At 41.2% G+C, this 26,011-nt stretch overlaps 2 protein-coding genes across 4 annotated transcripts; one reads left to right on the top strand and one right to left on the bottom strand.

The window, feature by feature from the left end:
* The first annotated feature begins 1,528 nt into the window (after positions 1-1,528).
* On the top strand, positions 1,529-9,781 carry psap (prosaposin). 2 transcript variants are annotated; one of them, XM_026189288.1, is made up of 15 exons: positions 1,529-1,649; positions 4,422-4,555; positions 4,741-4,815; positions 4,932-5,057; positions 5,723-5,938; positions 6,351-6,494; positions 6,582-6,638; positions 6,948-6,953; positions 7,443-7,610; positions 7,751-7,843; positions 7,963-8,146; positions 8,330-8,493; positions 8,581-8,661; positions 8,901-9,008; positions 9,154-9,781. In XM_026189288.1, the coding sequence occupies exons 1-15, from the start codon at positions 1,616-1,618 to the stop codon at positions 9,187-9,189; spliced, it is 1,626 nt and encodes a 541-aa protein (XP_026045073.1). In that variant the 5' UTR covers positions 1,529-1,615; the 3' UTR covers positions 9,190-9,781. The 2 variants fall into 2 exon arrangements, with proteins under 2 accessions (XP_026045073.1, XP_026045074.1); XM_026189289.1 differs by lacking the exon at positions 6,948-6,953.
* A 650-nt stretch (positions 9,782-10,431) lies between these two features.
* Positions 10,432-18,619, bottom strand: slc29a3 (solute carrier family 29 member 3). Of its 2 annotated transcripts, none has more exons than XM_026189291.1 (7): positions 18,540-18,619; positions 17,545-17,696; positions 17,048-17,460; positions 16,511-16,593; positions 14,783-15,009; positions 11,863-12,025; positions 10,432-11,524 (listed from the first exon to the last, which is right to left on the bottom strand). In XM_026189291.1, exons 3-7 carry the CDS (start codon positions 17,375-17,377, stop codon positions 10,918-10,920), a joined length of 1,410 nt encoding a protein of 469 aa, XP_026045076.1. In that variant the 5' UTR covers positions 17,378-17,460; positions 17,545-17,696; positions 18,540-18,619; the 3' UTR covers positions 10,432-10,917. The 2 variants fall into 2 exon arrangements, with proteins under 2 accessions (XP_026045076.1, XP_026045077.1); XM_026189292.1 differs by having other exon boundaries at positions 17,545-17,650; positions 18,540-18,610.
* Between the last annotated feature and the right edge of the window lie 7,392 nt (positions 18,620-26,011).

Below are 26,011 nucleotides of genomic sequence, written 5' to 3'. Positions count from 1 at the left end.
GTGACTCCATCTGCTGCAAGATGCTGTTGTAGGTCTTTGGTGCTGGTCTGTGGGTTGACTGACTGTTCTCACCATTCGTTGCTTCTGTCTATCCGAGATTTTTCTTGGTCTGCCACTTCGAGCCTTAACTTGAACTGAGCCTGTGGTCTTCCATTTTCTCAATATGTTCCAAACTGTTGAAACAGACAGCTTAAATCTCTGAGACAGCTTTCTGTATCCTTACCCTGAACCATGATGGTGAACAAGCTTTGTCTTCAGGTCATTTGAGAATTGTTTTGAGACCCCCATGTTGTTACTCTTCAGAGAAAATTAAAAGAGGAGGGAAACTTAAAATTGACCTCCTTAAATACTCGTTCTCATTATTGGATTCACCTGTGTATTTAGGTCAGGGGTCACTGAGCTTACCAAGCCAATTTGAGTTCCAATGATTAGTTCTAAAGGTTTTGGAATCAATAAAATGACAACAGTGCCCAAATTTATGCACCTGCCTGATTTTGTTTAAACAATTATTGCACACTTTCTATAAATCCAATAAACGTCATTTCACTAATAAGATATCACTGTGTGTGTCTCCTATATGATATATTTAACTGACATTTTTATTGTAACAACCAACGATTTATACAGCAAAATAATGACTATTAACAAGGTTGCCCAAACTTTTGCATCCAACTGTATAATATAAATATAATAAACAAAAAAGTAATAGCACATAATTATAGACTGTAAGATGCTAGCAGGCTGGGCATACATGGAACACCATAACCATTGTATACAGGAACATCTGTGGCGAGTATGGCGTGGAAGTGCTGAGGTCAAGATGGGACACACCCACTAGGGTGGTTGAGAATGACCAAGCCAAGATGCTGTGGGACTTCCAGATACAAACTGGTGATGGCTAACCAACCAGACATTGTAGTGTTAGACAAGCAGAAGAAGATGGCTACAGTGATAGATGTAGTTTTACCTAATGACAGCATCGGAGTGCTCGGTGCAGTGACACGCAAGCTAGGCGAGTGGCTCCAGCAGATTCCAGGAACAACATCCAAGATCTCCGTCCAGAAGAGCGCAAGACCCTCAAGCTCCCAGACCTTTGCTAGAGGACCAAAGCTTGAACGATAGGCCCGCCCATAGGGGTAAGAGGGGAATTTATATGTAGAATTTAAATGCATACATTTTGATTACTCGATATTCTGTCCACATTTCAACAATCAAAACTAAATGTATTTATTTGATTAACTTTCAACTTCAAATTCTTTATTAACTAAAAATTGTTGACTACTTTCTTGGCCCACCACGGAGCCCTCACTGTAGAAACTATGCATTTCCCCTAGATATCTGTACAAATATTACAACTACTTAAAAATCTGTTTAGTCAAAAGTTCTGGTTGCTCACAAGTGTGTTTGAATTAAAAACAACAACAAAACAAAACAACCCCCCAATCGGCGTTTCGAGGTACTATGACGGTAGGCTGAGAGTCACATGTTTCGATCAGCTGACCGTGAACCATAAAGGCATCAACACCCTCGCGCTCTGCATTGCAGTGCTCGCCCTTCTCCAGTCAATCCTCCCCGACAACCAACACAAACACAGGGCTCGGAAAACAGCGCAGTCATGCTGCTCCTAACTCTTCTTTTGGTGTCCTCAGGTAGTATTAACAGAAGTAGACAAATAATGTGTGTGTGTGTGTGTGCGCGTTTTTTTTTTTAACACTATAGGTGACCTGATTTCGACAGATTTTGGTTGTGTAACTATGTGCGTTTTAACATCAATAGGCGGAAGCGTATACCGGGAATTATTTTTTATTTATTTGTTAATAAAGTAACCTGGGATTTTGTTTTCAGTATATAATATATAAATAATATTCTACAAGTTTTATAGACATATTTAAAGCGATGTCAAGTGAATCTTTAACCGCGTGACTTTGAAGTTTATTGTTTTACCGTTGGCCTTAGCTGTGCTAACTCAAGCTTTTCAGCTAATGCTAACTAGCTATTTCAGCTAACTAACGTTGCTACATCAGTTACCTAAAAATAGCGTTTACGTGTATAAATATGGTAGAACACTACAATAGAAAACCGATCAGTCAGTTAACTGTTGTAGACCCCTGTTTAGCCCAGGCTATGTACAGTATCTGGTGCTTTGTTGACTACTGGTAATGTTGAAGGGGAAGTTTACGTTTGATCTACTAAAGCAACACTTTCGTTTCACCCACACCGAAATGTTGAATTTGAAACTTTCTTTTCAGTCTTTGTTTCTTTTAGGGGATTTTGGAACGGGACCTATACTTGTGCTTCACTTTGAGTCGTGTTCATGGGTTTATCCTTATATTGTGATAAAACTGTGTCACCAATACCAACCGTTTATTTCTGCAATGAAACCAAATGTGCCATTTGGACTATGGACTATCATGACAGAAGCCTGGTTTCCTTACTGACCATTGGCAGGGCTGTTTTATTCACACACAGACTTCTTTGCTTTAGTTACTGCTTAGTTTCACCTGAATTTCTGGGTGAAACCTAACTTCAGTGTTTTACATCCACATTCCTGCATTGGCATTCCTACTCCCGCATGTCACATGTTTTGGGCTTAGTCATATTGTTTAACATGTGTCGTGTACTTTCTGCTGATAGTTGGTGGTTTGGATCACAAAAACAGTGTAGCCTGTCTCATTAAACAGGTTTATACCACAGGTTACATGCTGATATTGCAAAATCCAATCTGAATCCTGCTTAAAGCCTGTTGTGCTTTACTGGGTCATGTGATTGTGATTACTCACCTCAAGTGTTTTTCTGTTGTTTTCTTTCTTTCTTTCTTTTCTTGACTTTATAGAAACCCAAATGTAGGCTTTTAGGTCACACAGAATTTGACGACTTACTGTAAAACTTTTTCTTGCCATAAAATGCAGAACAGGCAGTTTCTATTGTTGTCTGCGTCAGAACAGCTTGTCATTTTGTATAAAAAGCATGTGACCCTGTGACTGTAGCTGGTGATTGAAGGTTTGCTGGTTCAGCCTGTCCTTCGTTGCTCATTCTTGGCCGTTATCACTCAAGTCTGCTCACTGGCCTTGAAATCCAATAATCAGTGAGTGTAAGCTTACTTTTAGTTTGTCACAATTTTTCAAATGTAGGTTTTGTGACATGCAGATAGTTTGGATCTTCATTTCAAAACCATTAATGGGCAAAACAGGAAACACTGCATGCAAAACATGCCTTCCTGCATCACTTTTTCACTTCAGCAAACATGAAGAACAGTAAAGGCTTCTTTTTTGCATTGAGCTATACACACAACCCCTCACCCACCTCCCCCGATTCCTACTTCTGCAATTGTGATGCATGAGTGAGCAATTAAATTCCCCTGATGTGGTCATGCCAGAGATAGACATGCTAATAGGGTTTTAGCCCCCCCCCCCCCCCCCCCCCCCATTAATGGTCATAAACGGTCATAAACCTTAGCAACCCACAATCCTCAGTGATTTGTAAATTATCTTGGTTTTAAGTGAGCTTTATTAGTATGGAGAGACAAGGGTGCTGAAACACAGACAAAACATAGAAACACACGACAAAAAACGACAACAAAAAACCCCTCACTACTTTCTGAAAAACCTCTTAGAACTCAGCCGACATGGTTAACAGCTGACCTTTTGTCAGTCATCTTTACAGAGTTGTTTAAAATTCAACCTGCAGGGCAGTGTCTTATTGAAATCATACTTTCAGTTGAGGAAGTTGGCCTTGAATTTCCTTTCTGTGGTATGAAGTCCTGTTTGATAAAGTCATACTTTGTATTTTTGGTCTAATCGAGCTAGTTTAGCCTATTTTAAAACTTTAAACATAGTTGAAGTATAACATAAAAGAAGAAAATGACAACCCTGAAAAACAAATGTATCGGTTTCCATTGCTGTCATATACAGCAGTGGTGAACTTGCCGAGGAATATGATTTTGTTATGAGATTGCTTTTTGATCTCTCTGTAACTGCTGCTTTAGATTTCTGCAGTGAATCTCTGTAAAGGTTTAAGATGTAACCTATGTAAGTGGTGTCTGACACTGTTGCCTGTCAGAGGTTGTCCTAGTTTTATATTTGGTGTCATGGCTATATATAATATATAATATATATTTATATTATAATATATTTCTTTTTTTTTTTTTTTTTTTTTTTGCCCCAGAGTCCCCACTCTTTATTGTAGTCCTATTTTTATCCTTTCACCACAGAGGCAAATATATTTGTCCCTCAAGTTCTTCCACTTCTTTGTACATTCCCTCACGTCCATTCTGATAGCTAAAGTTATCTCCGTCCAGGAATTTGCTTACATTCGTGAGCACTCATGTTGCTACTATCATCAGTATTCCTTGGTTTGAGGTGATGATTTAACACAAAAGTATAAATTGTCTGTCAAAGCATGACTCGTTGTCCTCTTCACAGCGGTGGCAACTCCTCTGCTGGGCACTGAGCAGTGTGCTCGTGGCCCCCCCTACTGGTGTAACAATGTGAAAACTGCATCTCTGTGTGGAGCTGTGACTCACTGCCAGCAGAATGTGTGGAACAAGCCCCAGATGGTGAGTGACCTGTGTATATATATTTTTTTAATTCCCCAAATGACAAACTGTTCTGTTCTGCTTTCTCCTACATTGAAATGTGTAGTTAGGCAAACATGAATTTATTTTTTTTGTATTGGGATCTTTGGTTTACTTAAAACATTTTTAGCAGCTTTTTATTTACACACTCAATACTCTGGTTTCAGAAATCTGTGCCATGTGAGCTGTGTAAAGAGGTTCTGACTGTGGTTGGGCAAGTACTGAAGGAGAATGCCACTGAGGTAAGGCCAAAAGATCCACAACTTGGGTTTTTTTTGTTTTGTTTTTTTTAAATAAGAGTTTCCTGCAACCACACTAAGATTTAAACATTGGTATTTGCATATTTCTGTGACTGCAGGCTGAGGTCCTAGGGTACCTGGAGAAGGCCTGCCAACTCATCCCTGATCAAGATTTGAGTAAAGAGTGCAAAGAGAGGGTGGATGACTACTTCCCCATTCTCATGGGAATCATCGAGGGAGAACTGGTGAGCTTCTTGAATCTGTTTGTGCAAGCTTTCACTTTAAATATAGGCGGCCATCCGGGCTTTTAGCATTTGGACAAAAAAAACATTCATTATTGAGTTTGCCTTAGAGTTATACTGTCATAAGGTTTACATTTTGAACCATATTGAATGCTTTCAAATATAACCCATAGATTCTTTTAAACATCGTTTGCTTTGTCTGTGCATTTATCATTCTGCTCTTATTAGGACTGTAAGTAAATACCCCATCTGTTAGTTCTTTCTTTCTAAAGGGAAACACAAGTGGTTGTGTGACCAGAGTGCACCCAGCTTAAAAAGGGCTATTGATGGGGAAATGAGTTTTAACTCAAAATGGGAACAGAGTAGTCATTGTGCAATACTAAACCCATGACTAGGAGCATTTAGTATAGTTGTCTTAACGCACACCTGCTACAGCATTCTTGGGGGGGGGGGAGAGAAAGGAGAATCCATTTAGTATTTACTAAACCAGTTTGTTCGCACAGGAAATGCAGGCTTTTTTTATTTTTTTTATTTTTTATTTTTAAGCACAGTCGAATTAAAGGATTTCACTTCTCTTTAGGCTAATGTGTGTGGAAGCAAAGTGTTTTGGTCAAAGGGAGTTTAAAATGGGGAAGGTATTGAAAGTAATATGAAGTTGTGTTTATTAGGATGATCCTGGCGTGGTGTGCGCAGCCATGGGACTCTGTCAGTCACAGCAGGCAGCCCTGGCTAAGGTTCAGGCCCAGCAGCAGCTCTTGTCCAATGAAATACCTCAAGTTGACCTTTCCCAGCAAGTGTCTCCCTTCCTCTTCAATGTGCCTGGGCTCCTTTATCCTCTGGAGAACCACAAAGAGGAGGCTTCCAAACAAGAGTCTCCAAAGCAGGTAAGCTTGAAATGTCCTCAACAACAGGGTGGCTGTAGCTCAGGTGGCAGAGCAGGTCAGCCACTAATCATAAGGTCGGTGGTTCGATCCCAGGCTGCATCCTGGCTGCATGTCAAATATCCTTGGGCAAGATACTAACCCCATGTTTGCCTACTGGTGGTGGTCAGAGGGCCTGGTGGCGCCAGTGTCCGGCAGCCTCGCCTCTGTCAGTGCGCCCCAGGGCAGCTGTGGCTACAATGTAGCTTGCCATCGCCAGTGTGTGAATGTGTGTGTGAATGGGTGAATGACTGAATGTAGTCTAAAGCGCTTTGGGGTCCTATGGACTAGAAAAGCGCTATACAAATGCAGGCCATTTACCTGCTGTTAAGTGTACTCTTTATTTGGCACTGAAACTTGCCTGTCTTCTTTGTAGGAAAGTGATACGGTGTGCGAGGACTGCATCAAACTGCTGACTGATGCTCAGGCAGAGGCCAAAGCCAATTCTTCATTTATCGACTCTCTCATTGAGAATATTGAGAAGCAGTGTGATATGCTGGGGCCAGGCTTGGCTGACCAGGTAAATATCCCATGTGTGGGTTTCTTCACCACACCCAGGAGGGAGAAAAACAAAGCTTTTCTAATACCTATACTTCTGTCTTTGCAGTGTAAGCAATATGTTAGCCAGTATGGAACCCTGGTTGTTCAGCAGCTCATGTCTATGGTGAGTCTTCTGGTTCCTTTTGATGATGTGCTTTAACCTTCTGTTTGACTTTTTGAAGCTACAATGTGGCTTTAATAGTTATTTCATTGTAGTACTTAAGCTTAGAAGCAAATGCAGCAATACATTTTTGTAGAACAGCACCACCTGGCCTGCTGACTTAAACTTGGTCATGTTTGCTTGTTCTCCTTTCAAATTTTATCTTCTTACTTTGTTTGTTTTCGCCTGTGTTCCTTTGTTACTTTTCTCCTCTCCATTCATGTCTTTTTGCTCTGTTTTCTCCTACTCTGGGTTTTGTATGCTGCTCCCCAGGAACAGGTAGGTCATTCTGTGTTCAGCCTGTAGCCTTTTAACCCTTAGCTCTTGAGACACGTGCGAATGATGGTCTAATTATACTTTTTTTGAACACTGGGCTTGTTTGGTTAATGACCTGACACTTTGGTGCCTGTTTGAACACTATGGAGTAGGGCCACAGTCAGAGCATGCACTTTACTTGGTTCTTGTGATATGTGCCTAGGTTATGTTAGTTTAAAGAATCAAGTCAGCTATGAGGTGCACCGGTCTTTCCTGGTTCTTCATGCTGCACCTGAAATGACAGTTTGTGTCACCATGAGTGTGTGTGTATTGCAGTGTGTGTGCTGGTAAAACAAAGATGTAGTAGGTGTATGTGCATAAAAACTCCTGCATATTGCATGGGTGGCAATGTGGAATTTTTATGCTATAAGCATGAAACTTTACTTTAAATTACTTACCAAAACAAAAACTTTGGCTTTTAATCCTGAGTAATTGTGTTGCTTCCTTCCTCAGCAACCCAGAGAAATCTGTGCCTTTGCTGGCTTTTGTGCTGGAACGAAGAAATCCATTCCCATGATGACACTTCAGGCCGCTAAGACTGTGCCCGCCGCCAAGGTTTTCCCTGCCGCCAAGCTTTTCCCTGCCACTAAGGTAGACTCTGCTGCAGAAACGTCTGGCAAGGTATAGTATGTTGGATAGTGTACAGTGGTTAATCGTGATTTTTGTATTTGATATTTATTTTATTTAAAAAAAAAAGATAATTAAAGACTGGTCGTATAGCAGTATATTGCACATGCTAATGAGCCATACCCTGTGTCCAGCCCATGGTCCGTGTCCGTGATTCCCCAACCTGTACCATCTGCGAGTATGTGATGAAACAGTTGGAGAGCATGGTGCAGCAACATTCTACAGAGGTGGGCTGTGTAACACTTAATATGTCCAGTATGATCATAAAAATAAGCTACAAACTGCTGCCAACATAATACTGGTGTGGTTTGCTCTGCTGACCGACTAACCTGTCTGTCCTGTGCAGGAGGAGATTATTCACGCTGTGGAGCAAGTGTGCTCAATCCTGCCCTCCTCTTTGAGTTCCCAGTGCAAGGATCTGATTGAGACATATGGTCAGGCTATCATTGATCTGCTTGTGCAGGAGGCTGATCCCAAAACTGTCTGCACAGTGCTGGGACTTTGCAATGGTCAAGGACGTGCATATGTTGGTAAGTTCTTAGTCTTCAGAGCACGCTCTATGCAGATGTACATTGTGCTTTAGCTAGCTGGAGCCTATCCTAGCTACCCTAAGGCAAGAGGCATCGCTGGACAGATTGCCAGGCTGTTGCAGGGCTAAACATTTAAGCATTTAAATACATGGATGGATAATCACTCCTAAAACTGTTTCATAGTTGCACTTGACAAGCCCCGCTTTAAGGTCGGAGGCTACTGTGAGGTGTGTAAAGCTGTAGTCAGTTACATCGATGGCATCCTGGAGAAGAATGCAACAGAGGCTGAGATTGAGGAAGCTGTGAGAAAAGTATGCAACTTTCTGCCTGACTCTTACAAGACTGAGGTGAGTAGATGTGCTAATTAATCTTGTGGAACTCTTTTACCTGTCCTCATGTGACACCCTTACATTTTAACTGTGGTTTGTCAACAGTGTGACCAGTTGGTCCAACAGTATGAGCCAATTCTTGTCCAGCTGCTGCTCGAGATGCTTGACCCAGACTTTGTGTGCATGGTAAAAGGATTACTTATTTCAAAATGATAATAAAGTTAACTGGTAGTATGTTTCACTGGACTTTAAATGATTAAACGCTGAAATAGGAATGTTTTTAACTCCAAAAACCATACAGCTTACATCGAATGCTGAAATGTATACATTTTTGGTCATTAGCAGTAAATGAGATTGTTATGGCTTAAACTGCATACCTGCAGCTTAGTTTTTAACGTCTGAGGTTTTTTTTGCGTGTGTTCTAGAAATTGGGAGCTTGCCCTGGTGCTGCACACAGACTGCTGGGGACAGAGCGGTGCAGCTGGGGACCTTCATTCTGGTGCAAGAACATGGAGACCGCACAACAGTGCAATGTGAGTAGTTTGAAATTTGATTGAACATATTTTTGGGTATCTTATTAACCATTTGGTGTCAAAATGCCACTGGAACTGATTGTAAACTGTTTAAGCTCAACCTTACTCTAATACGTCTCTACAACCACTTGTTTTTGTCTTTCAGGCTGTGGCTCATTGCCAACGCCATGTGTGGGTATAGAGGACGACCCATACAAACTGACCTGTAGGGAATTAAACAGAAATACTCTAGTGCTGCATCCCACTGTTCATTTTTGTGTTTAAATTAACTTTGATATTTTAAATGATGTTATGGTGGAAAGGGACTAGTGTTTTCTTCTTTTCCCCCTCCAACAAAGTATTGGATTATTGGGCAGGGGGGAGTAATTACATGTATAGTGGCACACAATTGCTTCACTGTCTGCTTTTCAAAATTGGCATCGTTTGAGTTGCACTTGGTTTTTCTTTTACTGGGAGAGGTGAAAATAAGAACACAATTTTCACATTTGCTTTCTTCTCTATGGTAGTACTCTTTGCAAATACAAATGATTCAGTTCATTAGTTGATCTGTAAATCTGCAGTAATAAATTTCTCTGAAACATATTTTGTAGAGATTTGTTTTTATGAGCTAACACTGGAGGTTAATCAGAGTGTAATTTGAGTTCACTCTTTAACTGTTTGTAAATCTGTGTGCTTCTAATGCACTAAACTTCTCAGAATTAAATGTCTGCTTGAAACGCTGAGGTAATTGTTACAGTGCAAACTTTTTAACAAATAAAGCGATTCCCAATCTATTGTTTGGTTTTTTTCCTTGTATTGTGACTGGAATTTCCCTCAAACTTACTATGGTGAAAGGACTGGTTCTTGTATAACGCTTTTCTACTCAGCCTTAGCACCCAAATCTTCACACAGCATTCCTCATTTATACAAGTTCTTTACTTTTAATGCTTTCTAATGTTCACACTCCAGTGGATCCACCCATCAAAGTGACATTTAGTATCTTGCCCAAGGAAATTTGGCATGCAGACTGGAGCAGCTACGGATGAAAACACCAACCTTCTGATTATTAGATGGTGTTGTGTGGACTGAACCTGTAAAAAGATGCTCACACATTTAATTGCTGAGATATCTTTAAGAGTCCAATTTCAGTCTGTTTTTCTACATGATAAAAAATAGTATTTATTAGTAGGAAAATGTGTAAAACGTCATAGCAATACAAATAAAGTCCAATATACACACCATCCAGTGGGTGTTTGAGTCTTTGCTGGGCCTATTCTTTGCTGCTGCACTCGATCAGCTCTGCTCTAAAGCTTTGTGTGCTGTCTGCTGCAACCTGAAGAAAATGCTAGAGACTCAGATTAAAGAAGCTGCGAGGAAAGTATGGAACTGTCTCTGACAAGACAATGGTGTACTTGTATTAAAAACTAATGATCCTCACACAAAACCTCTTCCAGAGTTTTATTTGTTGTCCATCAATACAGCCAGTAGTAATGTAGTACAGCAAAACGCATTGAGAAGTAAGGCAAACCACAGCATGTAGATTTGTTTTTTAAACTGTTCATCAAGATGTGTCGAGGTTCATAGCAGGTAGACAGGATCAAGCCACATGTTCGAAATCCTTTAACCAAGTATTTTCACCCAAAGCCTTATTTAAAAAAAAAAAAGTAAATATAATTTTTACAATTTACCGAGTACTCCAAAATTGTCATCTGATTTTTAAAAATTTTAAAATCTGTTTCTTATAGACAGCAGTGATTACAAATCACTTCATAAATGTAAACATATTAATGCGAGGTATAAAGAAATTAAGGCATGTTGGTCAAGTGAAAAGCTTATTGGCAACTCCCCCTGAGCAGATACCTGACTTTACTGGTGCATGCTGCAGTTCTGATTCACCTGAACATGACCAGGTTACTGTGTACCAGCCTGATCAGATATAGTGCACGATGAGCACAGACAATGCAGATCCAACAGCCAGTCCCAGAGCGAGAAAGAAAGACATGATCACTCCTGTGGCCTCTGCCAGCTCTCGATGTACCACCTTTGGGCCGTAGATCATTGGCAGTGTGCCTAAGTAGCCATTAGAGAGACCCAGCAGGCAGTTAAAGAGCACCGGATACGCATCATGATTGAACACTACTGTAAGGAGGTGATCCCTTGGCTGGTAGTTACAGAGCATGAGGAGTGGTACCATAACGGAGCGACACAGCACCAGCACAGGCAGGACTTTACTTGTGGGACCAGGGACCTGCAGCCAGGCTGTGGCCATCCTGCCACATAAATCTGCTACGTTGTACAGGAGGAAACAGCTAAGAGGCACAAAGTAAGTGGTTGTCCAGGGGCTGCCACTATCCTTGTTAACAGACTGTATTCCTGAGGATACAGCAGGGAATACCATGATGGAGACAGAAAAGACATAGAAGACACTCAGTCCGAGCAGCCAAATCTTCTTAAGGATGGGTCGCAAAGGTGGGGTTTTGTTTCCAGCACCTTCATCCTCGCTCATCCCACCTGGACTACTGCATGCCATGTAGTGTCTAAAGAATAAAAATGGTGAATTGGAACAGGTTCATTATTATTATTGATTTATAGTTGCTTCATCATTAAATACATTTATTTCACATGCATTTAATGCATTAACTAAATATACAATATGCAGAAAATGACTGGCACAGGTTAATTTAGAACCCATTCCAGATCTTAATTTATTATAATGGTTTTGAGGGGTTTTTAAACCCACCCTGTGTATGACACGAACACTGGTTCAGGTGAAATCACAAATAATGATATAAACTACACAAGAACACATTTGTACATTCAAAATACAGATGTGGTTGGTGGTGTATTTAACCACATGGAAACCAGAACTACTGACCTTGAATATGCCAGCCTGGGCAACAGCAAATATGTGATGATGCAAAGCAGAATGAAGACATCCGCCGTGAGGAAATAGACCAGAGCGCTGTTTGTCACATCTTTAGCTATGGCTAGGTCCGCTATTGAGGCTAAAGCACTCAGTGTACCTCCCATAGCCTGACCTGAAGCAGAAAAGGAGCTTGGTTTAAGTATTGTGCAGTAGATAAAAGTCTTGCATTGTTGCCTCTTTAAATTGATTGTTTGTTTTCTTTTTAAATGTTATAAGCTTTATTAGAAAGCAGGCTGAAAGGAAATGAGAAAGAGAGGCAGTGATCCAGCATCCCAAATTCTTAATTCAGTGTGTTATATAATAAAAAGGGAGTCAAAAATTGGGGCCATCTTTACTATAAGGGTTCTGGGAGACTTCAACAGAGCCAACATGAAGAAGGTTCTCCCCAAATACTATCAGCACATCTCCTTCCCCACAAGAGGTGATCAAACATTGGACCATTGTTACACTCCATTCAAAGAGTGCTACAAACCCCTTCCCCGCCCAGCTTTTGGTAAGGCAGACCATTGTTCCATTCTGCTGCTGCCTGCATACAGACAAAGACTGAAACAGGAAAAAACAGCTTCCAGGGTTATTTACAAATGGGACAGTGAGGCTGAGGAGGTCCTGCAGGACTGCTTTGAGACAACTGACTGGCAGATATTTGTGGATGCAGCTGATGGCAACATCAATGAACTCACAGACTCGGTCATTGGATATATTGGAAAGTGCATGGATGATACCATCACAAAAACCACTGTCTGCATATATCCAAATCAGAAACCCTGGGTAAATAAAGACGTTCGCGCCAAGCTAAAAGTGCAGACCTCTGCCTTTAACTCCGGGGATGCTGATGCATATAAAGCAGCCATGTACGACCTCCGAAAGTCCATAAAAAAGGCCAGAAAGGACTACAGGAACAAAAATGGAGTCCAGCTACCACAGCTTTGACACCAGGCGACTGTGGAATGGACTGCACTGCATCACTGACTACAAGAAGGACAACACAGGCAGTGTTCAGCCCACTGCATCTCTCGCAGACGAGCTTAACAACTTCTATGCTCGTTTTGACGCAGACAACAGAGAGCAGATCCTCTACCCTCAGGAGGACAGTGGTCTCCTGTCTGAATGACTACCGTCCTGTTGCACTGACATCAGTCATCATGAAGTGCCTGGAGCGGCTGGTCAAAGGTCACATCTGCTCCTCCCTTCCTGACACACTGGACCCTCTTCAGTTTGCCTATCGGACAAACAGAGCCACAGAGGATGCCATCGCCCTGGCAACGCACACCACCCTCACTCACCTGGAAAAAGGGAATACATATGCAAGGATGCTCTTCATCGACTACAGCTTGGCATTTAACACCATCATCCCCTCAAAACTTGCCACGAAGCTCGTCGACCTTGGGCTGGGAACACCAACCTGCAGATGGATTCTAAACTTCCTCACAAACAGGCCCCAGGTGGTGAGAGTTGGTAAGCACACCTCCTCATCACTCATCCTGAACACAGGTACGCCACAGGGTTGTGTGCTTAGCCCCCTCCTATATTCCCTGTTCACACACGGCTGTGTTGCTAAACATGAGTCCAACATCATCATCAAGTTTGCGGATGACACAACCATCGTAGGCCTCATCACAGACAACGACGAGATGGCCTATAGAGAGGAGGTGATGGCACTGTACGAGTGGTGTCTGGAAAATAACCTGACTCTCAACATCAGCAAAACTAGATAAATGATAGTGGACTACCGGAAACGGCCAGTCAGGTAACACCAGCCCATCCACATCAACGGTGTCAAGGTCGAAAGGGTCAGCAGCTTCAAATTCCTTGGAGTCAACATCACCGAGGACTTCTCCTGGACCCTTCACACAGACACTGCTGTCAGGAAAGCTTGCCAGCGGCTTTACTTCCTGAGGAGGCTGAGGAAGTTTGGCATGAATCACCTCAAATTTCTACAGGTGTGCAATCAAGAGCTTGCTGACGAGCTGCATCACAGTTTGGTACGGAAGCTGCTCTGCCAGCAGCCGTAAATCACTACAGAGGGTGGTGAAGGCAGCAGAGCACATCACTGGCACGAGGCTTCCTGCCATTCAGGACATTTATCTCCAGCGATGCCTCCGTCAAGCACACAACATCATCAAGGACCACAGCCACCCAGCACATCAGCTGTTCTCCTTGTTACCATCTGGCAGACTTTACAGGAGTCTGTCGGCTCGGACTACAAGACTTAAAAACAGTTTTTACCACCAAGCCATACGACATCTCAACCACAACAGTTAAACACACACAACACAGTCCACAGGACGCACTCAGACGCTACCCTGCAGCTTCACAAGTACTCTGTTTAATCTGCACTGGTCACGCCACTTTATTGTTATTGATATTTATATTTAAAAAGTGCAATACTGTAATTTTCTGCTGCTCATTCCTGTGCAATATCCCATCTGCCCTCCCGTCATATTTCTTTTCAAGATTCTTATTTAATCACTAGTATACATTAATTTATATTTATAGATACATATATATTTAGTCATCTTTCCTCTTTTACCACATCTCTCTAATATTTTGCTCTTTACTATTTTTCTATTTATTTTATTATATTTTCTTCTACTGTACCATGCTGCTGAGTGACTGCTGCTCGTCAAACACATTTCATTGCAGCGTTGACCCTGTGCTAACTTGCATATGACAAATAAAACTGAAAACTGAAACTATACTCGTACAATGTGACGTAAGAAGTTACTACATACAGTGAAATCATCTTCATGAAGCAGCACATAATCAGGATTTGAAAACATGAGAAAATATTTGTGAGCATGCACTTTAATAAAAGACACCAGTGTCAACAACAACGACATCTCTAACTTGACTTGAATAAGATCTCTACCTGATATGAGGGCCTGAGAGATCCTCATGGGAAAGTGGCCACTGATCCCGAAAATGCTACCATAGAAGATGTTGGAGGCTCCGCTGACTACGGCCACACTGACCAGAGTGACGACTAAGAATCCCATCCTGTAGTTTGACGTGTCCACCTTCACCAGCGCTGTGGTCACCGCGAACACAAACAGGATCACAAACAGCGATGATAGGATTCGGATTCTTGAAGACACCCTATGCACACAAACACATACTGGGATTAGGCAGAAAGATCTTTGAGCTCTGTTAACATAATTGGGTTTACAAAAATAAACATGGATGTCAAATCAGCTTTTACATTTTCCTTCATACAGCGCTCTAACAGCCCAATCTTTTAGCTCTTTGGGGCATATATGACACTTATATGTTTCAGATCAACAAAATTTTAATATTAGTCCAAAGATAATCAAAGAAGATCCATAATACAGTTTGTAAATGATTATTATATTAATTAAAGGAAAATAACATAAACAAAAAAAACAAACTTAATTGCTAGTGTGCTTCGGATCAATGTCCTGCTACATAACTCAAGTGAGCCTGAGCTTCAGGACTGAACTAGTTACCGGACATTTTCCAGTTACAGGTGGAGAGAAAAATTCATGGTCTCAACAATTACAACAAACTGTCCAGGTCCTAAAGCAACCAGAGACCATCACACTACACTGTTTGACTGTTGATATGTTGTTATTTTCATGAAATGCTGTGTTAGTTTAATGTCAGATGTAGCGGGACTGAAACCTTCCAAAAAGTTCAACTTTTGTCTAGTTAGTTCACAAAAGATTTCAAGATGTTTTTTGGCAAAATGTGAGACGGGCCTTCGTGTTGTTTTTGGCCAGCAGTGGTTTCCTCCTTGGTCAAGAGATGCATCGCCCTGAGAAACTGTGTAGGGGTTGAAATGAAATGAGAATGTAAAAACTAATATTGATGATCTGAAACGTGTAAATGTGATGAATATGCCAAAAACAAAAAAAAACAAACAAAAAAAAAAAACTACCAAAAACCCCCAAGAAATCAGGAAGGGAAAAATGCTTTTCCACAGCACTGTAACTGTTTTCAAGTTCATGAGCAGGAGAAACCATCAGAGTTGGAAGTAAACAACAAAGACAACAAGGGAGAAAGGCAACTTCACTTGACCAGATTTCACCCCAAATTTGAGGTTCTCTCAAAAAGGCCCCATTCATCAGAACCCATCCACAAGGCTACCATGGTAAAACCCTCTGGTCAAGTGACCCATCTCCCTGAGAAATGTGTGTAGAGGCTGAAAGTGATGCAAAAGTCACATGTATCCTCATTTGACCATTCACAATGGATTTACTTTTTTCTTTTTTTTTCCTTTTGTTGTGTTGTTTAAACATGTTATAAACTATTACGCACACACGCAGTCTGGCCTAATGTGACACAGCTAGCCTTTAATTATCCACCCCAATAATAAACACAGCTGAACAAAAATCCAGAGAGAGGGTGAAGAGACACACTAGATCAAATGTTCCAACATAAATTAGATCACCGCCGCCCTGTCCTTTAAGAACCTAGACAGGACAAATGTGACATTGTACCGTCCAATCATCCAGTAACCGAACAGCAAGGCTGAACTGTGAAAGACAGAAAACTCTCAGAGAGGACTGACCTGTGTGTGTGTGTGTGTGTGTGTGTGTGTGTGTGTGTGTGTGTGCGCGTGTGTGTATGGGGAGCTAACCTGTTAACAAAAACGTAGTTGAGGATCAGACACAACACAGAGGGCACAGTGGAGGCTATGGACAGATAACTTTCAAAGTAATCCTGTGAACAGAGAGATAAAAGAAAACATTTTTAATCAGTATTCACTTGAATAAAAGCAGAGTGTTATGGATGCATATGGCATCTGACACACAAAAGAAAAAGGAAGTGAAAGGGGAGGGTGAAACGAATAAATAAATCTGTAATAGCCATTTCCTCCAAGTATAAGCAAGTGTTTATCTTGCAAAATCAAAAATTAATCAAGACTTAATGGCAGTTTGCTTTATGTTTTTCTTACACATTAATGCATACAAGTGTCACCATGAGTGAGAACAAATGAACAAATTCTACAATGCCTGGGAGCAGGCTGCAATGGTATTCAATCAGATGCAAAAAGACAGCAAGTCATATGATCTCAGACGGGGTTGCAACAGCTTCATGTCACAAGCATGCAGAATTGCCCAGATGTGTTTCTTCCTGTGAAAAACATGCATATCACGCTTTGTTAAGCACTCACACTGAGGTCTGAATGCTGCTCCTCGTTGCCGCTGTGATGAGTGTCGTTGCTAAGTTTATAGAGCCAGTAGTGTTTAGCTGTTATGAAGAAGTTCCAAGGCAGCAGGGATCCAATGCCCATCAGAAAGAAAATGATGTACACCAAATAGTACGAGTCCTCTGGACTATAGCGCACAGCCAAAGGTGGTGGGGAATTTTGGGGGAGAAGAGACGCAGAGAGGCTATGGTCTTCGCTCTCTTCGTCTTCCTCATCAGATTCATCATGGTTACCAAGTGCATTAGGAAGATATGATGAGTTAAGACTGGGGTGCACAGGCCCTGTACCGTCCATTTCCACAGACTGCGTGCCGGACACTCACAAAGCGAAGGTTGCAAAAGTGAAGAGCACCAATGCAGGAAGTTTTAAACAGAAAGCTGTGGAGGAGGAGAAGAAGAAAAATATGAGAACAAAACAAATTCACTGAGGAACTGACATTATATTGTTATTATAACGCTTACTTTTCTTAGAACTTGTCCACAGATGGGAAAAGTCAACCACGTTTGCTCGGAGCCCATAGTCTGGAGAGGTCACTGACGCTGACAGAAATTCCGGTGAATCAGCCACCTGACATGATCAATTTCATTCAGTCTTGCATCTTCCACATCTGTTTCTTTATAACATGTAAGAAATAAAAATATATATATAAGTATCCTGTGTTTGTCACCACAGTATGGTCAGTAAACATTCACAGTAAATAGACAATCGTGACCTGCTGTGGACTGTCAAAGGAGACCAATGCCATTTCTTAATGGGCCACTGCAACTACGGATTTGAACCCACAACTAAATGCTCCATCAGAAGGAAAAGTCAGCATTTATGTCAATTATCATATTAGGGCATGTTCTTGTTGAACCATAATACTGGCTTTCGGCAATTTTATAAAGCGTCTCTACTCTTTTTTAAAAGTAAAGTATCACATGAAAGACGCTAAAAATAAGCGGCAAGTGATGCAAGCAGGACCGCTCATGAGACCAGAACAGAAGCTGCCTGAAGTGTTTGAACACCGCAGGCAGGAACAGACAAACGAAACAAAGCAGGTTCAAACTAGCACGGCTTTATCACGTCAAAAAGCGGGTCATTAAAGGCGACTGACGTGAAGCACACAGCTGACTTTGCATCTTAAAATCGTGATGTGCTGATGAGGAACAAATATTCACGTGATGCTTACCCACGAAAAAGCAACAGTAAGTAAAAACAGACTAAAGAGCCGCTTCTTTTAACAAAGTATCCTGCTAGCAGCAGTTTTTGCGACTCCCGGTGTTCATTGTAAAATTATTCAGCTCTTTTGTTGGCACTCTTCATTTTAAGGGTCGTTAATGGCGAAAAGCTGTCTTTTATTCGTTAACACCTACACGTGACCTAACAATAGATGCTAGCTAAGTGCAAAAAGAAACGTGAGCAACCTTCTCGACCCATACAAACTGTAGCTCAAGTAAAAATATTTTAAATGTACCTTTCTCTGTGGACTCCTACGCTGTTGCTTCTGCCTTTCCTTGGCGCTTAATGGACCGCCTCAAAAACTCTGGTCAGCTGACCAGGGCTGACAACAACAACAACATCATTTCCGGTACAAAAAAAAAAATCTTCAAAGTTAAAGCCGTAAATATTTAAAACAATCACTAGCTGATTCAAACCATATTATTTTACAAAGTGGCAAAATAAAATATCGCCGAGTTACGCTTATGTGTATAAAACTCGGAGGCATTTCAAAATATGTTTGAAAAGGATTTCCTGCGCAGACCGACTGTGTGGGGTGATGGAGCACCTCTTCAACCTGAGGCTGAGGCTGGGGAGAGTCCCACATCTCTGGAAAACCTCCTGTGTTGTACCAGTGCCAAAGACTTCACGCCCCAAGGACCTCAGACAGACCACGTGACTTTCGCGCATTGCTTTGTGGGTACCAGTGGCAACAAAATCAAAACACTGCATCAAGCGCTAGTATTTCCAGCACCGGTAATCATTAATTCTGCGGTTTTAATCCCTATTTGCATTTTATTTGCCCCCAAAACATTTATGTACAAAACGAAAAGGCAAAGACTTCACGCCCTAAGGACCTGACATCCCACCTGATGAAGACCCTGGAGCGGCTGGTCCTGACTCAGCTTCGGCGCCTGGTGAGCTCATCACTGAATCCACTTCAGTTTGCCTACCAGCCTGGCATTGGAGCTTTCCCAGGTCTTTCCTCCCTACTGCTGTCAGACTCCACAACAAAGCCTTCAACTGATCAAACACACACATCCACACATGTGCAATAACACTAAGTGCAATACTCTTTCTGGCATCGTTGTATTATACTCATATTGTATATAGCATTTGTATTTTATTCTATTCTATTCTATTGTATATAGTATTTTATTTTATTTTATTCTACCCTATTGTGTACAGTATCTTATTGATATCTTATTCCAGTGATTTTCTCTAATTTTTCTTTGCAACTTTGCACTGTCCACTGCTGTAGCAAAACAAATTTCCCAAGCATGGGACTAATAAAGGTTATCTTATCTTATCTTATCTTATCTTATCTTATCTTATCTTATCTTATCTTAAAATGGGTTGTGGGGAAGGAAAAACCGGAAGTCTTGTCACTATAGAGACAAACACTTTCCGCTACAGCCTTTTTAAATGAAAAGCGCGGGTTTAAGTAATGAAATACTGAAAACAAATGTCTCATGTTCACAAATTTTCAGACACAGTGAACACTGCTGTTACGTGATCCTTGCTGTTAATAGGTTTCATTTTGTTTTTTTACAAAGTGCAACAATTTCTATGTGAAAAATGTTTGAATTGTGCAAAAAGAGAAGAGTTTACTATGTAGAGCCATCTCTATATGGAGCGTGCATTGCCGTGTGTTACTAACAGTGTTGGGTAAGTTACTTTAAAATAGTAACTTAGTTACATTACTAGTTACTTCTCTCAAAAGTAACTCAGTTACTTCAAGTTACTCGTTACTTTCAAAGTAACTAGTTACTAGGGAAAGTAACTTTGGTTTTACTCATAATTCTCTTGTTAATGTGTTGCTTCCATAACTTTGCCAGTCTTCTAGCTTGCTTACTTGCCACAAGTGCACTGTGCCACCTACCAATAGAAAGGAAAAGATAATGTGCATATTTCCACTAGAGAAATCCCACGCCTGGACCGTCATTGACTGCTGCCATGATTCTAGCCTACGTCACAGTGTCATGTGCGCCTTTTACATCAACACAAAAACTGCAGTCGTGGTGCTTTGATTGTACTCAGAACTCGGAAATTCTGCCTTCTGAATAGGAAGATGTAGGTAACACCAGACTGCAGATGAGCTGCATACAGGGCTGGACTGGGACAGAAAATTGTCCCGGGCATTTTGACTAGAGACCGGCCCACCATTATAGGAAAAATCATAAAGCCTTTGAATGAAAATAAACACTGTTGTGACAGTGATGTACACTGTTTTGATGGTATATATGCATCAATCTATCAATCGTTTGTTGTAAGATTCAGATTATTATTTTTTAAAAGCTAGACATTTTAAATGAGAATAAGAAAGAAAAGTATTTCTTTGTGCCCCCTTTCCCTGTTAATGCCCTACCTGGCCCCCTGGCAACACTTTGCTAGACCCGCCCCTGCACAGTTACCAGCTGTCAGCTATGTAGAAAAGGATCCTGGTGTTATTTGTCTCTCAGAAACAGTTCATAACTTCAACTCATTCATGTCACCTAAAAGGTAAACCTGTTTCTCCATCACCTGTTCAGCTCTGATGATTCAGTAAGGACATCTCCTGGTTTCATCTTCATGTTTCCCTCTCACCAGATAACCAAACCGATATCATGACCAGCATCTTTTTTGCAGCTGTGGCTCCAGTCAACATCAGCTGATACTAGAAATTAATATTAAATAAATTCTAACAACAGCTGATCAAGCTTAAAAGTGCTGCTGTTGTTTAGCGCGACATCCGCTGGTTTCCTCTTTCGGCGCAAAGTGAGCGATAAACAAACAAGAGAGCCGATCAGCTGATCACTGATCAGTTTTCATGATTGAAGTAGAAACGGGAGAGGGAGGGGGGAGAATGAGAGAAGAAGAGGCAGCTGTGCAGCAAAGACACAGAATAAATCCAGTTTTGTGCCTTTTCCATTGTAGCTGAATTACGGGACAAACTGTTCCTTTTCACCTCAATAAGAAACGCGTAATATTTTCTCTGAATACCAGACGGGATGGTTGGCAACTCTAATAACTTATGAACAAAATAAAGTTCAACATCATTAACTTCATAGCACCATCCAGCTGTATAGAAACTCCGTCATGCTAGCTAGCACGCAGTACGGAAAAAGTCAGCACAACGAAAATAAACTACACCTAAACTCAGTTTATATCTGACCCAGAGAGACTGCAGGTCATAACTTCTTACCTGAAGTTCAGTTCACACTTGGACCGGCGGCCGCCTCGGGTCTCTTTTCCTTCTGCGTCCCTTTTCCTTCATCCACCTGCTGCCTCCACCACTTTCTAATGTTACTGAATCTGTGGAAGCTCCGCGATAGCCACCACATGAAGTAACGAGTAACGAGCCAATCTAAATCCCAGTAACGAGTAACGCGTTCCTGATTTTGGCATAATAACTAGTTACCGTGCTCGTTACCACAATAATAACGTAGTTACTGTAACGCGTTACTTAATAACGCGTTAGTCCCAACACTGTTTACTAATATAGACCAAAAAATATTTTAACAAGTGACCCAAAAACAGTTTTCTTTGCAGACAAATCCTTTACAAATATTTTAAATATACATACTGCTATGAAACCTATACTGATGGGAATTATTTAAATTGGATTTGATCTAACAAATGTGTTTAGTTTCTGAGTTTTATATATATATATACAGTGGGGCAAAAAAGTATTTAGTCAGCCACCGATTGTGCAAGTTCCCCCACCTAAAATGATGACAGAGGTCAGTAATTTGCACCAGAGGTACACTTCAACTGTGAGAGACAGAATGTGAAAAAAAAAAATCCATGAATCCACATGGTAGGATTTGTAAAGAATTTATTCGTAAATCAGGGTGGAAAATAAGTATTTGGTCAATAACAAAAATACAACTCAATACTTTGTAACATAACCTTTGTTGGCAATAACAGAGGTCAAACGCTTACTATAGGTCTTTACCAGGTTTGCACACACAGTAGCTGGTATTTTGGCCCATTCCTCCATGCAGATCTTTTCGAGAGCAGTGATGTTTTGGGGCTGTCGCCGAGCAACACGGACTTTCAACTCCCGCCACAGATTTTCTATGGGGTTGAGGTCTGGAGACTGGCTAGGCCACTCCAGGACTTTCAAATGCTTCTTACGGAGCCACTCCTTTGTTGCCCGGGCGGTGTGTTTTGGATCATTGTCATGTTGGAAGACCCAGCCTCGTTTCATCTTCAAAGTTCTCACTGATGGAAGGAGGTTTTGGCTCAAAATCTCACGATACATGGCCCCATTCATTCTGTCCTTAACACGGATCAGTCGTCCTGTCCCCTTGGCAGAAAAACAGCCCCATAGCATGATGTTTCCACCCCCATGCTTCACAGTAGGTATGGTGTTCTTGGGATGCAACTCAGTATTCTTCTTCCTCCAAACACGACGAGTTAAGTTTATACCAAAAAGTTCTACTTTGGTTTCATCTGACCACATGACATTCTCCCAATCCTCTGCTGTATCATCCATGTGCTCTCTGGCAAACTTCAGACGGGCCTGGACATGCACTGGCTTCAGCAGCGGAACACGTCTGGCACTGCGGGATTTGATTCCCTGCCGTTGTAGTGTGTTACTGATGGTGACCTTTGTTACTTTGGTCCCAGCTCTCTGCAGGTCATTCACCAGGTCCCCCCGTGTGGTTCTGGGATCTTTGCTCACCGTTCTCATGATCATTTTGACCCCACAGGATGAGATCTAGCGTGGAGCCCCAGATCGAGGGAGATTATCAGTGGTCTTGTATGTCTTCCATTTTCTGATGATTGCTCCCACAGTTGATTTTTTCACACCAAGCTGCTTGCCTATTGTAGATTCACTCTTCCCAGTCTGGTGCAGGTCTACAATACTTTTCCTGGTGTCCTTCGAAAGCTCTTTGGTCTTGGCCATGGCGGAGTTTGGAGTCTGACTGTTTGAGGCTGTGGACAGGTGTCTTTTATACAGATGATGAGTTCAAACAGGTGCCATTCATACAGGTAACGAGTGGGGGACAGAAAAGCTTCTTACAGAAGACGTTACAGGTCTGTGAGAGCCAGAGATTTTCCTTGTTTGAGGTGACCAAATACTTATTTTCCACCCTAATTTACGAATAAATTCTTTACAAATCCTACCATGTGAATTCATGGATTTTTTTTTCACATTCTGTGTCTCACAGTTGAAGTGTACCTCTGGTGCAAATTACTGACCTCTGTCATCATTTTAAGTGGGGGAACTTGCACAATCGGTGGCTGACTAAATACTTTTTTGCCCCACTGTATATAGAATACAGCCATGGTGAAAGAGTAATGCAGTGTAGTAATTGATTTGTGCCGCTTCTTTAATCAAACTAACAAATTATAATGTAATACAATATGTAGATTTCAGTTGTAAAGTCATCTTTCCTTGCTGACGTAAAAGTGTCAGTTATGTCTATATGTGACGGGAGTACAGTTTCAAACTTTTCTTGATATTGTTTTCTCTCTTGCAAAAAAGGAGTCATGTTAAATATTGTGGCTTTGTGCATATATCACATTTATCACTCCAATAAAATAAATGCATAAAAAAATAATGCTTAAATCATTAGCCCATATTTGCCTGGAGAGGGCACTGTAGAACAACACATCCACAGGTCTCGTTGTGTACCTCTCTTGTATAGAACAATTCCAACACCTGTAAGAAGAAAAACACGAGCAAAACAGGGAGGAGAAGCAGCGATTTATTGAAACGTGCACAAACATAAATTATATAAAGAAAAACACACAGTAAGGTAGGCTTCTAACAAGTTTGAAAGTCAATATTTGGTGTGATCACCTTTATTCTTCAACACAGCCTGAAATCTTTTAGTAAAGCTTTTTTGTCATTTCTTTAAATAGTCGTCAGGAATAGTTCTTCCAGCTTCTTGAAGAATATTCAAAGCTCTTCTTAGTATGTTTGCTGCCTTTTGTTTTGTTCCCTGTGAAGATGATCCTACACTGCTTCAACATTTTTTATGTTCAGGCTCCAATCCATGACTGATAGTGTTCCACTGTGCGTTTTTCCGTCCAGGTATTCTTTCACTGTACCGGCATTCTATTTGGGATCACTGTCATACTATAAAAATGAATCCACAGTCAATCAGATGCTTTATAGACAGTATCACGTGATGGATCAAAATCTTTTCTGCGTTCATAATTCCATGACTTTTAACAAGATCCACAACACCACTGGTGGAAATGTAGCCTCCACTCTGTTTTACAGATGGCTTTAGATACTCTGTTGTACTTGTCTCCTGACCTTTTCCATACATATTGATAATAACTTGAGCGGTTACCACAGACTTTTAGCACAGTTCTTGTGTAATTTGTCATACCTCAGTCTTTTTCTTGACAGCCACCCATCCACTGAGACCATTTCTGATGAAGCTTTAGTGACCAGTAGATGGATCAACTGAGTGCCAGATACATCTCTGTATCCTGCATCAGGTCTTTGCCGGATCTTTTTTGATATGTATTCAGTTCATTACTTTCAGATACTATTCATCTGCTGTAGAGAATGTTTATTTGTTTTGTTTAGATTTTTTTTTGTCTTCCACTTGTTCAGTTCCCTTAAATTCTTTTAAGGACACAGCGCACACCATGCTCAGATATGGCGAGGCTTAACAAATGAAACCAAAACATTACCGTATGGGTTGCAAATGAGTGAAAAAGCAGCTGATGTCACACAGCCTGTTGCTCAAGATCACTTTAACTTTACTTTAAAAATGACAAGAAAGTCTGGCTCCTTGGAAGCAAAATAAAAATAAATGATGGAGGGCTGGCTCAAGACTTTCGCACATTACTATAGAGCTCAGTTTGATCTTTTACTAGGGTGAACCAGTAAAGCAACTGTAACCTAGTTATGATGACCCCCCTCCCCCAAACCCCCATTACTCTTTATTCATTCAGCCTGCTGTCATTACACGAGCATTACAGAGCACAGACACAAAAGCTTCACATCTACAGTGTTTTGGGAACTAACCCATAAACACTCACCAGAATTTAAAAATAATAACTTTCCATAGAGTTCAGGGACAGAGTAGTAGCGCTGGCATCACCACACCAGGAATAGCAGTGTATTTTATTGGGAAACCTGAATTATTAATGGCTTCACAGTGGGCTGGACTGGAACCACTGACAGGCTAGTTCTGGGTGCATGTTTCACACCAGCGCCTGAAGTGCTCTTCATATGGTCACACACTTATTTAAAATGCTGTAGGCTCAGCGATGACTGTTATCATGCGAAAAAGGAGAAAATTATGTTTAGTTAATGCTGCATGTTCTCATTTTCTTTTCTTTAAAATACAAAAACATCCTGTGCAGGGCTGAAGCTACAGTCAGCTTTTATACCAGCATTTTATACACTATACAAGGTTCAGTTATCTCACGCACTGTCAGCCACCAATGAAACAGGTGCAAAGTGTTGTCTATCTTACAGCAACGCACGCTCCATATAGAGATGACACAATATTTTCTCGATATGAGAGCCTCATCTGATCATTTCCCACTCATTGCCCAGTCATAAAGGAAAACTGAGGTTAGAATCCTCAATCTAAACACCCAAGGCAGTCTTTAAAGGCCACTATCAGTACCTCCAAGACCATGTTAATGTGAAGACCAGACGGCCTGCCAGTTAAAAGCTTTTAAAGCTAAATGGACCTAAAGGGAATTTTCCAGTGAAGTGTGAGGTAAAGAGGGACAGGTTGAGCAGCTCTGCATTTTCTGTGAAAA

This window comes from Astatotilapia calliptera, chromosome 13 (assembly GCF_900246225.1).
Source record: "Astatotilapia calliptera chromosome 13, fAstCal1.2, whole genome shotgun sequence".
Lineage (NCBI taxonomy): Eukaryota > Metazoa > Chordata > Actinopteri > Cichliformes > Cichlidae > Astatotilapia > Astatotilapia calliptera.
The sequence above is the reverse complement of the archived record's forward strand: the minus strand, read 5'-3'. Positions and strand labels throughout refer to the sequence as shown.